This window comes from Oryza brachyantha, chromosome 1 (genome assembly GCF_000231095.2).
Source record: "Oryza brachyantha chromosome 1, ObraRS2, whole genome shotgun sequence".
Taxonomy (NCBI): Eukaryota; Viridiplantae; Streptophyta; class Magnoliopsida; order Poales; family Poaceae; genus Oryza; species Oryza brachyantha.
The window spans coordinates 11,347,436-11,360,840 of record NC_023163.2 but is presented as its reverse complement, the minus strand read 5'-3'; the positions used below and the strand labels follow the sequence as shown (position 1 = coordinate 11,360,840).

General features: G+C 39.6%; 1 protein-coding gene across 1 annotated transcript; it reads left to right on the top strand.

The window, feature by feature from the left end:
• Positions 1–3,694: 3,694 nt before the first annotated feature.
• LOC102706062 lies at positions 3,695–6,064 on the top strand. The gene is made up of 5 exons (XM_040520101.1): positions 3,695–3,805; positions 3,888–4,198; positions 4,294–4,372; positions 4,497–5,086; positions 5,743–6,064. The coding sequence occupies exons 1-4, from the start codon at positions 3,697–3,699 to the stop codon at positions 4,826–4,828; spliced, it is 831 nt and encodes a 276-aa protein (XP_040376035.1). The 5' UTR covers positions 3,695–3,696; the 3' UTR covers positions 4,829–5,086; positions 5,743–6,064.
• Positions 6,065–13,405: the final 7,341 nt, after the last annotated feature.

Genomic DNA, 13,405 nt, shown 5'->3' with positions numbered 1-13,405 from the left:
TAGATTCAATTTTATCCGAGACAATTCTAATTCGGATTTGTTTAATGTTTATTCTCTTAGCTGTTACGTGCATAACTTAAATTTCAGTTTTTTTATTATCAATTCACTTTCAATAAGTACGAGTAGCAATTAAGTTTTGCAAATTTTTGGGCTAAATTCTTTGAAACTTTTCAATCAGTTCCAAGAAACATGAAACACTAAATCAAAATCCCCAAATTGCAACCAATGAATATTATTCTATCTGTTTACGGATTGAAGAAATTACCAGCAAGTAGCAGTCGTCGTCATCACCGCCGGGTGAGCTTCGCCCATGCGTGCATGCGCCTGTGCCGCTGCTGCTTTGCCGGAAATCGACAGCCGCGCCGCCGCTGCTGTGCGGGCTTCGGCTTGTGTGCGATGGTGCGCGTGCGCGCTGCTCCCTCCGCTCTCCTCCTCGACCACGCCGGCCTCAGCGCCGACGCGTCGCCAGCGCGCCGAGCCGGCTTGGGCGCCGCCGCCTCCAGGTGCGCGCGCCCCTCAGCCGGCGGGCGATGGGCCGCGCCCTTGGTGCACGCCCTCCCCGCCGGAGCGCCGTGCCGCCGCAATTCCATGCCGGCCGCCTGCCGCCGGAGAAGAGAGAGAGGAGAAGGAGATGGGGAATCCGATTTGATTTCAGCTAGGGTTAGGGTCCCGTCCGGTTAGATTTTTTTGATCCATGCCACGATGGATCTAGGCCGTCCGATTCAATCGAACGGCCATGAGCTGTCCGCCGTCACTATTTGGGCCACCATCGCCTATCTGGTCAATTCGGCCGTATGGACCGATGCCCATAGCGCGCCCGCGCGCTGCTTAAGGCCTCGTTCGGTTAGGCCTGGAACGGCTCGGAATGGCCTCGTTCCTGGCCGGAACGAAGTGGCCCGTTTCCAAATCTGGCCTAGCCCGGAATCCTCGTTCGTTTCGGCCTGCCCGGATTGGAAACGGGCCCGTTTTGGCCTCATTCTACCTGTTCCAAGCCCGGCTCCAATCCGCACCTCCTATCCCCCGGCTTCTTTCCAAGCGAGGCGGCGGCGTGTGCGAGGAGACGGCGCTCGCGGCTAGCGACGCGACGGCGACCTCTTCCTCCGCGCTCCCCGCTTCCTTCTCTCCGGTAACTCTCCACCACGACCGTTGTGCTAGGGTTTCCTCTTGCTAGGGTTTCCTCTTGATAGGGTGCTTGTGCTGTTCATCTTCTCTTGCGTGGGTTTCCAAGGACGGGTGTTTCTTGAGGATTCTGATCTGCGTAGGGAAGGGGGAGGTGGTGTGGTAATCGGAATGGGTTCTTGGCGATTTGGTGTGCAGTTAGGTCCTTGCGATATTTTGGGGGATTATTGGTGGAAGAACTCTAGGTTCTTGGTTCGGCTAGCGTGATTACACAGAGATTTGCGTTCATCCTTTGAGAGATTTGCTAGTTTTTAGTATTTCCCTTAATTTCCTATGGCAGCAGCAATTGATCTTGACATCAGTTACAAACAACATTTGATTTAGTTATCCTGGATAAATTGGGATGGGCTAACCCTGCCAAGGAGATCCTGTACTTTTTGTGTGAGAGAGATATTGTGTATATATGTGTGATAGTGTGATTCACTTTATGGAAATGGCCAAAAGGAAGGGAAAGGTGCAGGTTCCTGGTGGCTTAATTTAAAGTTTGGTTCCATTACACAGTTTGTATTTTCAGCTTGTAGCTGTCATGTTGATTCTTGTGTTATCACTTTTGGAACTTGTTTGCAAATCGGTCTGGTGGTAGGCTGTAGCAGCTTGAATTAATTAAATTTTAAATTTCTGAAAGCCTATTATCTGTATGATGTTTCAGGTTTTTTCCTTTATGAATAGCATGTAAAAAAAGAGAGAAAATTATTGTCTGGTCATAGTACTGTTAATATGGTAAATAAGTTAAGAATGGATGCACTCCTAGTCCTTAGTTCATTTTTCTTCTAAACCTGCCAAACCTGTAATAGTGTAGCAGTAGTAGTATCTGAATTGTTCTTCTTTTAGGTAAATGGTTGTTATATAACAACTCTAGTTCATTATTAATCAGTTATATGGCTCTGGTGTGCTGATTAGGTAGCAGTAGTGGCCATATATAAATTCTGATTGTGCATTTCCTAATTTCTAGTTACTTTGTGCTTTTATTCAGATTGTGCCCGCAGTTCCTAGGATTGGTGAAGACGAGCCGCCTCCTTCCTGGGACTTTGTTTTGACTCCGAAAGGTACTCCGGTTTGTTGCTCTCTCTCTGTATTATGAATGTTGATTGGGGATTAGTGGTGGTGGTGGGGATGATCTTAGGGTCTCCTTTTTAATTTTGTTAAGATGAATTCATTGTCATTACTGTTCTATATGGCTGCCCTGTTCTTCAATCAATAAATATATGACTACCCTGTTCTTTTGGTATATAGTAATCCAATGAATATGACTTTGAGAGACCGTGTTAGAAAGAGGAGGGAGGAAGAGGAGGACGATGACATGATGCTCTTTATTTTCCTTACCCTTTCTATTTTGGGTTCTAACCAAGGAGGGGAAAAGCAACAACGTCATAGCCCTGAGGTATCGGGTGAGGAGGAGGTCCGTCGATTGCTCCAAGGACATGTGAAGAACTGTTTGGTAGCTTTCCGGATGGAACCCTGGATCTTTAATTATTTGGCTGATTATCTTCGAAGGAATGAACTTGTTCTTGATACGAGAATCAAGATCGAGGAGAAACTTGGATTTTTTCTTTGGATGCTCAGCCATAACTCTTCCTATGAGGATCTCCAGCTCCAATTTCACCACAGCAGTGATACATTTCACCGCCACCTAAAGCACTTCTTCAAGCATGTTCTGCCAGGTCTTGATCGCGAATTCATGAAACCTCCTAACCCCAATCTAGTCCATCCAAAAATTGCCACAAATCCAAGATTCTTTCCTTTCTTCAAAGACTGTCTTGGTGCCATTGATGGTACCCACATTCCTATATCAATTGCCTCTGAAAAAGCTGCCCCTTTTAGAAATAGGAAGTCAACATTGAGCATCAATGTTATGGTTGCTTGTGATTTTAACCTTAAGATCACATATGTTTCTAGTGGATGGGAGGGTTCTACTACAGACTCTAGAGTGTTGAGGTCTGCAATGAGCAAAGGATTTGAGGTGCCTCCAGGCAAGTTTTATCTTGTCGATGGCGGGTATGCAAACACCTCTTCTTTTCTAGCACCGTATCGGGGAGTCAGATACCACTTGAAAGAGTTCGGGGCTAGACATAGAAGGCCACAAAATCCTAGAGAGTTGTTCAATCACCGACATGCGATACTAGGAACCATGTGGAAAGGACTCTAGGAGTGCTTAAGAAGCACTTTCCTATTGTTAAAGTCGCAACATTCCACAAGTTGAAGAATCAAGTCAAAATAACCATTGCAGCCGCTATATTTCACAATCTAATCAGGGAAATGGAAGGAGATGAGTCATGGCTGGATGATCAGCCAGATAATATCGACCCAACAAACTATGTTGATTTGCCAAGTGGTGATCAGAGCAATTCAGCTAGTAGTGAAGAGGGCAACGCATTGAGAGACTCGATTGCTCAAGAGATGTGGGTCTAGTATCAACAGCATATACATTAGTCATGAGTCATGTAATAATTGAATAAAGTTATGTATAATATAAATCATCATGTAATAGTTGAATAAAGTTATGTATATATGACAGCTATGGTTGGAAGAGGTTCGCCAAAACTCAGTATGATTCCAAAGGGAACTCCTAAGTTTGGTAGGATGCTATCTGCGACAAGTACTAGGATGAAGAGAGTCTCTCCAAAAGGTATTGTATTTACTGTGTATTCATGATTTCACAATGTACATCTATTATGTTTGTAAATGATTGTAAATATAATTCCTTCTAGGCAACCAAGTTAAACAGAGAGCAATTTGGAACGTGGAGTTGGAGAAGTCACTTGTTGAAATCCTTTTCGAGCACAAAGACTATAGAGGAGATAATGGCTGGAACACTGAATCATGGAATAGAATGGTGAAGGAATTCCACGCACGGAACAAGTGTGTATCATTCACCAAAAGTCAAGTTCAAGAGAAGGAGGGTCAACTGAAAAGAGATTACAAGATGTTGAAAGCGGCTAGGCAACAAAGTGGGTCTTCTTGGAACGAGAAGAGATGCATGGTCGAGGGATCGCCGGCTATGTGGGAAAACTTGCAAATGGTAAGTCGATTTGTGATCAATATCTTCCTTTGCACGTGATTTGTGATTTCTTTGATGCATTACAATGATTTGTGATTATCCTTTTGCATGTGCAGACATTCCCAAAGATCAAAAAGTTCCGCAACAACAAGGCCAACTTTCCCTTGTATGATGCACTTGGTGAGCTATATGATGGTAGGTTTTGATCTTGCTGTCCAAATTAATGAGTTCTCCTTGTCCAAATTAGTAAGTAACTTGCTAGAAAAGTTGCTACTTATCTACAATTTAAACCGTGTATTGTATCCTTGTTCTTACATAGGCCAACTTGCTGAGGGAAAACACAACTGCACCTCCCTTGATTCAATGGAAGATGAGAAACCCCTGAGGCCAGTACAAGAATTGGACGATGATAGTCAACAGCAAGATGATCTTGTGCTGCTCGAAGACCAAAGAAACTCAAGAGAGGAAGAAAGTGATGTTGTGCTGCTTGAAGACCAAAGAAACCCGAGAGAGAAAGAAACTGATGTGCTGTTTGAAGACCAAAGAAACACGAGAGAGAAGGAAACTCAAGCTGAGGATTCAAGAATTATGACTGAAGAGCAAAAAAGACGGGGTTTAATAGCAAAGAGGAGACAAGAAAAAAGAAGATAAGAAGACTAGTAAGAATTCAAGAGTGGAGAACATGATGGATCGATACCTTGAGATGAGGACTAAGCAACACGAGGAAGAAGCTGTCAAGAAGTGTGTATCTATGTTGAGCTCAATGGATGTTACCAAACAAGAGAAGGCAAAGGCTTTTGCTGTTTTTAAGACCCTAGCAAATAGAGAAATCTTTTTGTGTGCCTGCGAAGATGACTTAGAGTCTGCTTTAATGTGGCTGAGAAATGAAATGGCCTAGCATCACCAAAGGTTAGTTCTCGTCTTGTTGAAACTTTGGGCTACTTGTATTGTTTGGAAAAGAAGATGTTACTGTTTTTGTGTTATTGGTATGTGTTTTTATTTTGCTTTGATCATTTGCTTGATGCCCTTTTTCTACAGACTGATTTAAGGCTATGTAGTTGATTAATAAATTTAGGTGTATGCTAAGATTCTTGAAGTATGGTAGTACTATTTAAGAGAAAATGGAACACTGACATTTACTGCTGTTTTAAACAGTATAGTAATTCATGTTTAAGTAAATTGATTAGTACATTTAGTTCAATTCAGTACTCTAACAATATGATGTCAGTTTGGATAGATGCTCAGTATGATGTTCAGTTTGGATAGCTGTTTGGCTTATAATACTAATTTATATCAATTAATGTTTAAGGATTAGATCATGCTTTTTTTTTCTAAAGTCTGCTAGATGATGACTCCTTTGAAAGAATATGAAAAAACTATGTATTATTTCTTGAAGACATGAGCCTCATTGTGGTGCTCTGCAAGCTGTGCTTTTTGTTATTTCTTGAAGACAAAATTGAGAGTGCAATCTTTTGTGTCTCCAATATCAAAATGATTATCATACTGATTCTACTCCACACTGATTTATAAACATTTGTCATTTTATCTTAATTGTGGGTTTGCAGTTTGGATAAAGCATGCGGAGAAGGGAAAGAACCCATGGAGTTGCACACAATGGAGGAGCTATCTCAACATTCGAATCTGAATATTATGGTCGTTGATCATGTCAGTTTGGCACTTGTGACAAACTGTTGATTTGCTGTTAAGGGTCTTCTATGTCCAGCCCTTTTGGAACTTGAAAGAGTGTTGTCTGTCCTTTGGCACTTGAAACTGTTAATTTCCTATGCTATTAAGTCCCTTGGGCACTTGTGACAAACTGTATATTGGTGCTAGCTGTTTTTATTCCAGCTCAAACCAAATGCACTTTTTTTGAACAGCTGGATTAAGAAAAGGAGTGGATTCAAACCACGTGTGGTTTCAGATTTTTAGTGAATACACTTGGTTCCATTCAATTCAAACCTGGTCTAGAATGGTTCCTGGACTGGTTTGGAATTTGGGCTGCCGAACAAGGCCTAAACGGACCGGCTCGTTTTGCGGGCCGGCCGAGCAATTAATTGGGGCCGAATCCATTATTATTATTATTATTGGCTTTTAATTCCAGAAATTAATTTATATCTTGTATGGGCCAAATTATTTATTTATTCTTTTTCCTTTTGGTCTAGAAGTCTACTTTATCAACTATGCTTATTTATTTTAGTCCTATTTATTTACTTTAAATTTTAAATTTATTTATTACTTTAGCCCATTTAAATTCTTAAAATTTAAGATTACTTATATATATTATTTCATATGCTATCAAATTCAGTCAAAACCTTATGACCATTTAATATATTTCTGGTTAAATGGAACCAACAGGAAATTTGACTAGAGAGAAATATTTTGATATAAGACCATATACTGACCAACGTTGTTTATGGTTTCATGTCAATAATTTATTTGTTTTTTCTTCTTAATTATTATCTGCCCAACGGTGATATAATTAGGAAATTTATTTTGTGACATGATCTATTCTGCCCAACGGTGATTAGATTGTGGAATTTATAATTTTATTATTAATTGAATCTATTCAGATTGATTTCATATACTTTACTAATATTTATAATTACATGATTTTAGTTATGGGATAGCTTAAGGTCATTGAGCCCCTTGATGGAAGCAATTATCCCGAATGGAAGAACAATGTGCTTCTAAACTTAGGACTAATTGGAGAAGACTTAGCGTTAAGACAGGACCCTCCTAAGCAGCCCGAATGGACTGATGAGATGACTGATGAGCAACATGAGAATCTTCAGTGGGCTTATGAGGAAAAATTAGAAGCCTGGAAGAAATCCAATAGGATGTCCTTAATGTATATTAAGAGCACTATTGCTCTAGGAATTATTGGAGGGATAGTTGACTCTGAAGATGCAAAAACGTACATGGCTAATATTGAAGAGAATTTCAAATCTTCATCTAAAGCTTATGCCAGTACATTAATCTCAAAGATGATCACCAGTAATTATGATGGCAAAGATGGTATTAGAAAGCACATAATGGGGATGACTCATATGGCACATCAGCTAAAGTCTATGGACATGTCCATATCAGATGGTTTTTTGGTGCATTTTATTATGAGCTCCCTGGGTCCTGACTATGCTCCCTTTAAGATTAATTACAACACTCAGAAAGATAAGTGGACCATAGCAGAACTCATCTCACACTCAGTAGAGGAGGAAGAGCGTTAGAAAGCTGAAAAGCAGAAGTTTCAAGATCAACTCAACCTCGTCAATGCTTCTAACAATGGCAAAAGAAAGATGCATCAAGGGGGTGGCTCTAGCAGCAAGAGGAGCAACATCGACAATTCTCAAAATAAAGAAGGAAACAATGGTTCTACTTCAACTGATCCCTCAGATCGGAACCCATACTGCAAATTTTGCAAGAGCCATGGACATTGGCAAAGGAACTGCTCACGTTTCAAGGCGTGGTTAGCTAAAAAGGGAATTGAATACTGTCCAAACGGCAGTAAGAACAAGAGTGAGAACTCAGAAAATAAAGAATAGTTGGTTAAGTGGAGATTTTGAAGTGAAGCATGATGGAAGACTTCATGATTAGACTCCATAAGCAGCTTAAATTTTATTCACTCTCCTATTAACAAAAGTTTTTTTGTTGTGTTAGAATCAGAATTAGAATTAGTTAAGCTTGTGTTTCTTAAATAATATTAGCTGAGTTAGATGTTTCAAAACAATGTGTTTTTTAATTTGAGTTGTTAGTTTTACCTTCATGCAAGATAAGTTATTTTAAATGCATGTGATGATTAATGACATGATTTAGCCACACTTCTAGGGGAGAGACTAAGATCTTATTAATAAAAGAATTTATTTTCCCTAAGATCTCATAATATTTTGTTAAGAGAGAAACCAACTGAAAATTTGGTTATCTCAATAAGCCATAAGTGAGGCAATATTAATGTTTACATAAAGGTGGAAATTTTATTATGCTTAATAAGTTTATTTATTTAGAAAGTCGTAAGATATGTCTGCATTATTAACTAACAATAATAAATTTTAGATTTCAGTCTGGATGAATACAGGCTTGATTTCATTGGCAATTAGTTTAACCATGTTTTGGCATGGGGAGCCACTTTGATGCAGATTTAATGAATGTTTATACTATGAATTGCGTAATAATATATGATTTATGTTCGAGTAACAACGTATGCACTATGTTGTGAAAGACAGGTCCCAAGATCGGATTACTAATGATTAATACTAAGTGTTTATTATGGATCCATACTCTGAGAAGATCCTAAATGAGGGGTATAAGTTTGCCAATCAACATCCCACTAATATAAGATTGAGTTTATTTGAGCGCTATAGTAAACTATAGGTCTTGTAGTCTCAATGACGTAGAATGTTGTTGTGACACATTGTCTTGGGGAGCTATTTTGTTTAAATCTACTCATTAGCTAAACCTCTAAATCAAGAGGAGAATGTTGGTTGATTTATTCGGTTAGACATCGGATAAAACAAATTAGAGATAGAGACCGGTTTAAGAAATTCGGAATCCACCATAACTGATTTTTCTACCGTGTCCCACTCTTACTCAAACAAGAAATATGTGTCCTACTCTGATAAGAAAAGAAGAGATAGAATAGGAGTTTGTTTCGGTGATCGGTAGAATCAGACTCCGTATCAAATACGAGATAAACCCCCGACTCCCACCAGCGATATAAATACAGAGGAGGAGGGGACACCCAAATCCAACGTGAAAAAAAATCCGTGACCCTAATTGCCCGATCGATTAGGCGCTGGAAGGGAGTCGTGAGGTAATCTCAGGACTTGCAGGAAGAAGACCCAAAGGTCGTCGACGCTGATCAAAAGGAGAAAACCCTATTGCTACGCCGTCCACGCCTACTGCGAGCGAAAACAGAGAAGAAGAGAGGAAAGAACAGAGAAGGAGATCAAATTCGAATTCAATGGCTTCTCAATCAGGTCAGTAGATCAAATTAATTCCGCATTAGCAGAGGTGATCAATATTAGGCTAAGATTAGAAATTAATATTGGGATCAGATAACCCAACACCAGCAACCCGAATCAGGGAAGAAACCATTGCCGAACAATGGTGGACAACTTTGGTTTAATAGGTGATTAAGGAGGAGGGAGGGAAGACAAAGGTGCACGGGCACGCACACACTCCCTCCCCACCTTGCCCTAGGCCATGGCTCATCTCAGCACGTGCGTCCTTAGAGTTCTATCTGTGTCCCTGACTTCTTAGTAAGTGCTCGTGATGATAGTCTATTTAAGTTGTTAATATCCAATATGAGATTGATTTCACCTATGTGGGCCTTGAATATATATAAAGGAATTAATATTGGTCTAAGCCAATTTAGTTGAAAGCCTAGAGAGAAGGTTGTCAAAATCTGGGATTTTACGATTTTAGGATTATAACTAAGTACGCTGATGAAAGGGTTAACTTGGAGGCAAGATTGCCAACATATCAATTCTATCATATGATTTTAATTAAGTACCTTGATTCTACAACTCTATACCGGTAGAATCTACAATTTTACAACATTTGCATGTACAATTTTATGATTTTTGTGATATAACTTGGAACTTTAGATTCTGATTCAGAACCACAATTTTAACAGTATTGCCTAGATTAATTTTGGTTTGAGTAAGCTAGATATATGGGTTGTCCAAACCTATCTAAGATCTTCATATGGAACTACTTCCACCAAACCCTACTTTGATCTAACATGTTAAAATTGGAATTAGAACACACATATAAGGAAAACCATGCTACAAATGGGCTAGGTTAATTATTACGCCCAATTCCATAGTTCATCTAAAAAAATATAATTTTGCCCCCACCCCCCCTTTAATCGACATAGCATTGTGGGAACAAACATGTAGGAACCACTTGCATTGATATTACAAACAACTCGATGTGCAATTTTTTGATAATTTGAGTACTCTTGGCTTGTTCTTGGATTTTCTCTACATGTATCAATGTAGTTGCATGTATATGATTGTGAATTAAAAACCGCACATTACTTATGTTCAAAATAAAATTCCAGAAAAATTCTCACAAATACTAGAGTGCACGATTAGCCTTTTGTAAAAGTATTTTTCTAACTTTTATCATTATTTTGGTAGCTAAGTTGAATCGGTCAGGTGTCTAGCAAATCCATAATATTATATTCCTAGAGGAATTATATGTCTTGCCGTTGTAGTAGAAAAATAATATTCTTGATTTAATTGTATGTCTTGCCATTGAGCAGCGGTCTCATATTCCAAGATGTATCGTTACTGAACGTGGCTTGTACTTAACTGCATTGCACGAAAACATTTTTTTTCAATTTTTCTCGTGTTAGCCTTCTGTCAACATTACTCAGTTAGGAAAACACATTCTAAACACGTGCCCCTAAGGAGGCACTGACAAATAACAGTTCATCATGTTATCTTCTAACGGACTGTAAAATCATTCCGATCAATGTTCTATGCCTGACAAAAGGGACGCAAAGATCCACTTATGTCCAAGGTTAACAAAACCTTGATTATCGTGACAATCACCAAAGCACGATAATGGTTTTTGGTGGTAGGGTTCGACAAATATTGCATAAATTTAAAAATTTTCAAATAATTTGGAAGAAAAATCCAAAAAAAATCGTGGTGATAGTTATGTTTTTCCTAAACCTAGTGGTGAAGAATTTTTTAAAAAAGTAAGAAATGATCCATCAAAAAAGGTCGGAAAGTGAATTTAGCCGAGTTAATTGAGCAAAAATCCAATCCATGTATATTGTTCATGTGGCCCAATACAGTCCAGTACAACCCAACTGGGAGGAAAATATCCACTGACCACAACACCAGTCAAACTGTCCCCATGAGAGCTATCACGTAGGAACCTTCATCGCACAACTCCTCCGTCGCCAGATCTGCCGCCTTCGCCAGCTGGGTCAGCAATGTCGCATGGCAAGCGATGATAATTGTAGTAGAGAATGCGTCTATCACTGGTGCGCTGCGGTAGAAGGTATGTCACACTGTTTTGCATGGTAACCACGCGGTTTTAAAGATTGTTTGCATCTATTTGTTGGGCCCTGTTGACGTGCAATTTTGACAGATTACCATGACGGTTTGAGCGATTATCATATAATTGGCCCATTAAGCTGCAAGTTTATGGAGTGTCCCTATCTGGGTCGCCGTAACCATGATGATTTGGGCAATAATCACATGTTTGGCTCACTAAGCAATGTGGTATTGGTGCAATATCTGCGATAGTGGGTTTTGCCATGGAGATAACAGTGGGTCATGATTATCGCTAACATCGTGCGACTATCGATTGGAACATGGTGATTGTATCTTGGCAGTAGGGATTTGTATGTCAGTAGTGGGGATTTAGGTCTTAGGGTTGATCTCCTAAGTAAATATTTCATAGTGGCAAAATCTTGCTGAATGTTATAATGAGTTAAATGATAAATGTTAGTCTTCCAACTTTTAGTCTTGCAACGTCGTTTCACCTGTCATAAGGATTTGAAAAAAAGTTAATTGATAGCTATGTTATACATATTTTATCTCATGTGTGCATTGGGGAATAATTATGTTGTGTGAAGCGAAAATATTCCTATATGTCTTCTTTGTTCAATATCTAAATTTTATTATGAATCGAACAATCTTATGTACGACCTATGCTACGATATCATTACAATCGATTGAATTATCCATTCATGCTATTGATTCATGTATTGTTTTATAGTGTGGGAGCATGGACGAGTTGCCGGAAATGGATTTTGGTACATATATTGCTATGACCCAAAGGAAAGGGCCGGGGCAACATGGTTCAAAAGACATGCTCAAAAAAACATGGTTCAAAAGGCACTTGGCTGGGAGGTATAGTTAAGTGAAATACTGCCAACAAGTTCCCACATATGTCAAGTCTAAAAAGTTAAGGAGGGATGATGCAGCTGGTCAAAGGTTTGCTGAACATAGAATTGAGTTAGATGAGGATGGCTAGATGCGATAGAGCATTGAGGCATCATGGCAAGAGACTGAGTTTAGGAGGGGTTTGAGGAATGAGGTGGGGTATATGAGCACAAGGGGAAAGTGGGGCTTAGACCGAACAACCTCAGCCTTCGCGTAGAGGTAACCCAATCACAAAGTTGTAAAGGAGGGCAACTTCATGGAGAGAACCCCAACTGTCAAAGATTTCAATCTAGCTTAATATGCAAAGGAGACAGTGGGTCATGGTGGTTAAAGAACGAAAAATAAGCGAAACAGGCTGTTGGGGAGGCACGGGATGGGTTCTACTGCATGTCCGGCCTATCGGCATGACAAGCTGACAATCCATCATCAATGTTGTGAGACAGACCCAAAAGTGGTGAATGGCGCTCTTATATATTATGTTGTCAACTACGTAGCTTAATATGCGATCGAGTTTTAATTGTTTTCCTTGTAGGTGAGGGCATAGCTTCTCCTACAAGTTAGCAGATTGACAAAAAGTATCTTGAATGTACTATCGAACACATTGATAGACAACTCTTATGAAGAGGTTCTAGGAATATTGCCTAACACATGATGTGACACTCATGTGATTCATATATGGATCCTACTAGGATGACCGTTATAAATTTCTTGATTTATTGCACTAGCATGATGTTTTTCATAAATCAATAGATGCACAACATGGTTCATAATCTAGGTGTTGAGCACGTCGTGCAGATTGTTATGGATAATGGATCTAACTACAAAATGCATGAAAGGCACTTTGTTTTAATATATTGTGTGCCAACCATGCATGGGGCACAAAATCAACTTTATGTCAAAGGAGTTTGGTAAGATGACTGAGCATTCAATTCTTATTCAAAGTGCAAGAAGGATATCTAGGTGGTTGTACAACCATACCAAACAACATGCCATGATGAAAGAGGATATAGGTGGAGAATTAGGGAAGTGGAACATCACCTTCTTTGACACGAATTACATGTTCCTAGAGAACTTCAGGAAGAAGCGGCTTGAGTTGATGCAATGAGTGGCTTCGCTAGGTTTCCAAAGTTATAGGTTGTCGAGAAGAGAGGAAGGTGTTTATGCGCAAGCAGCCTCTATAGTCTTGCTTGGTGGGATAACATGGAGATTGTGGTTAACTTGGTAAGGCCACTGTACTCGTTTCTTCACTTTGCTAATGAGGACAAGATCCCCAAACTTGAGTGAGGTGCTACTATAGTATGAATTGGTTAAAATCCAGTATAAAAGA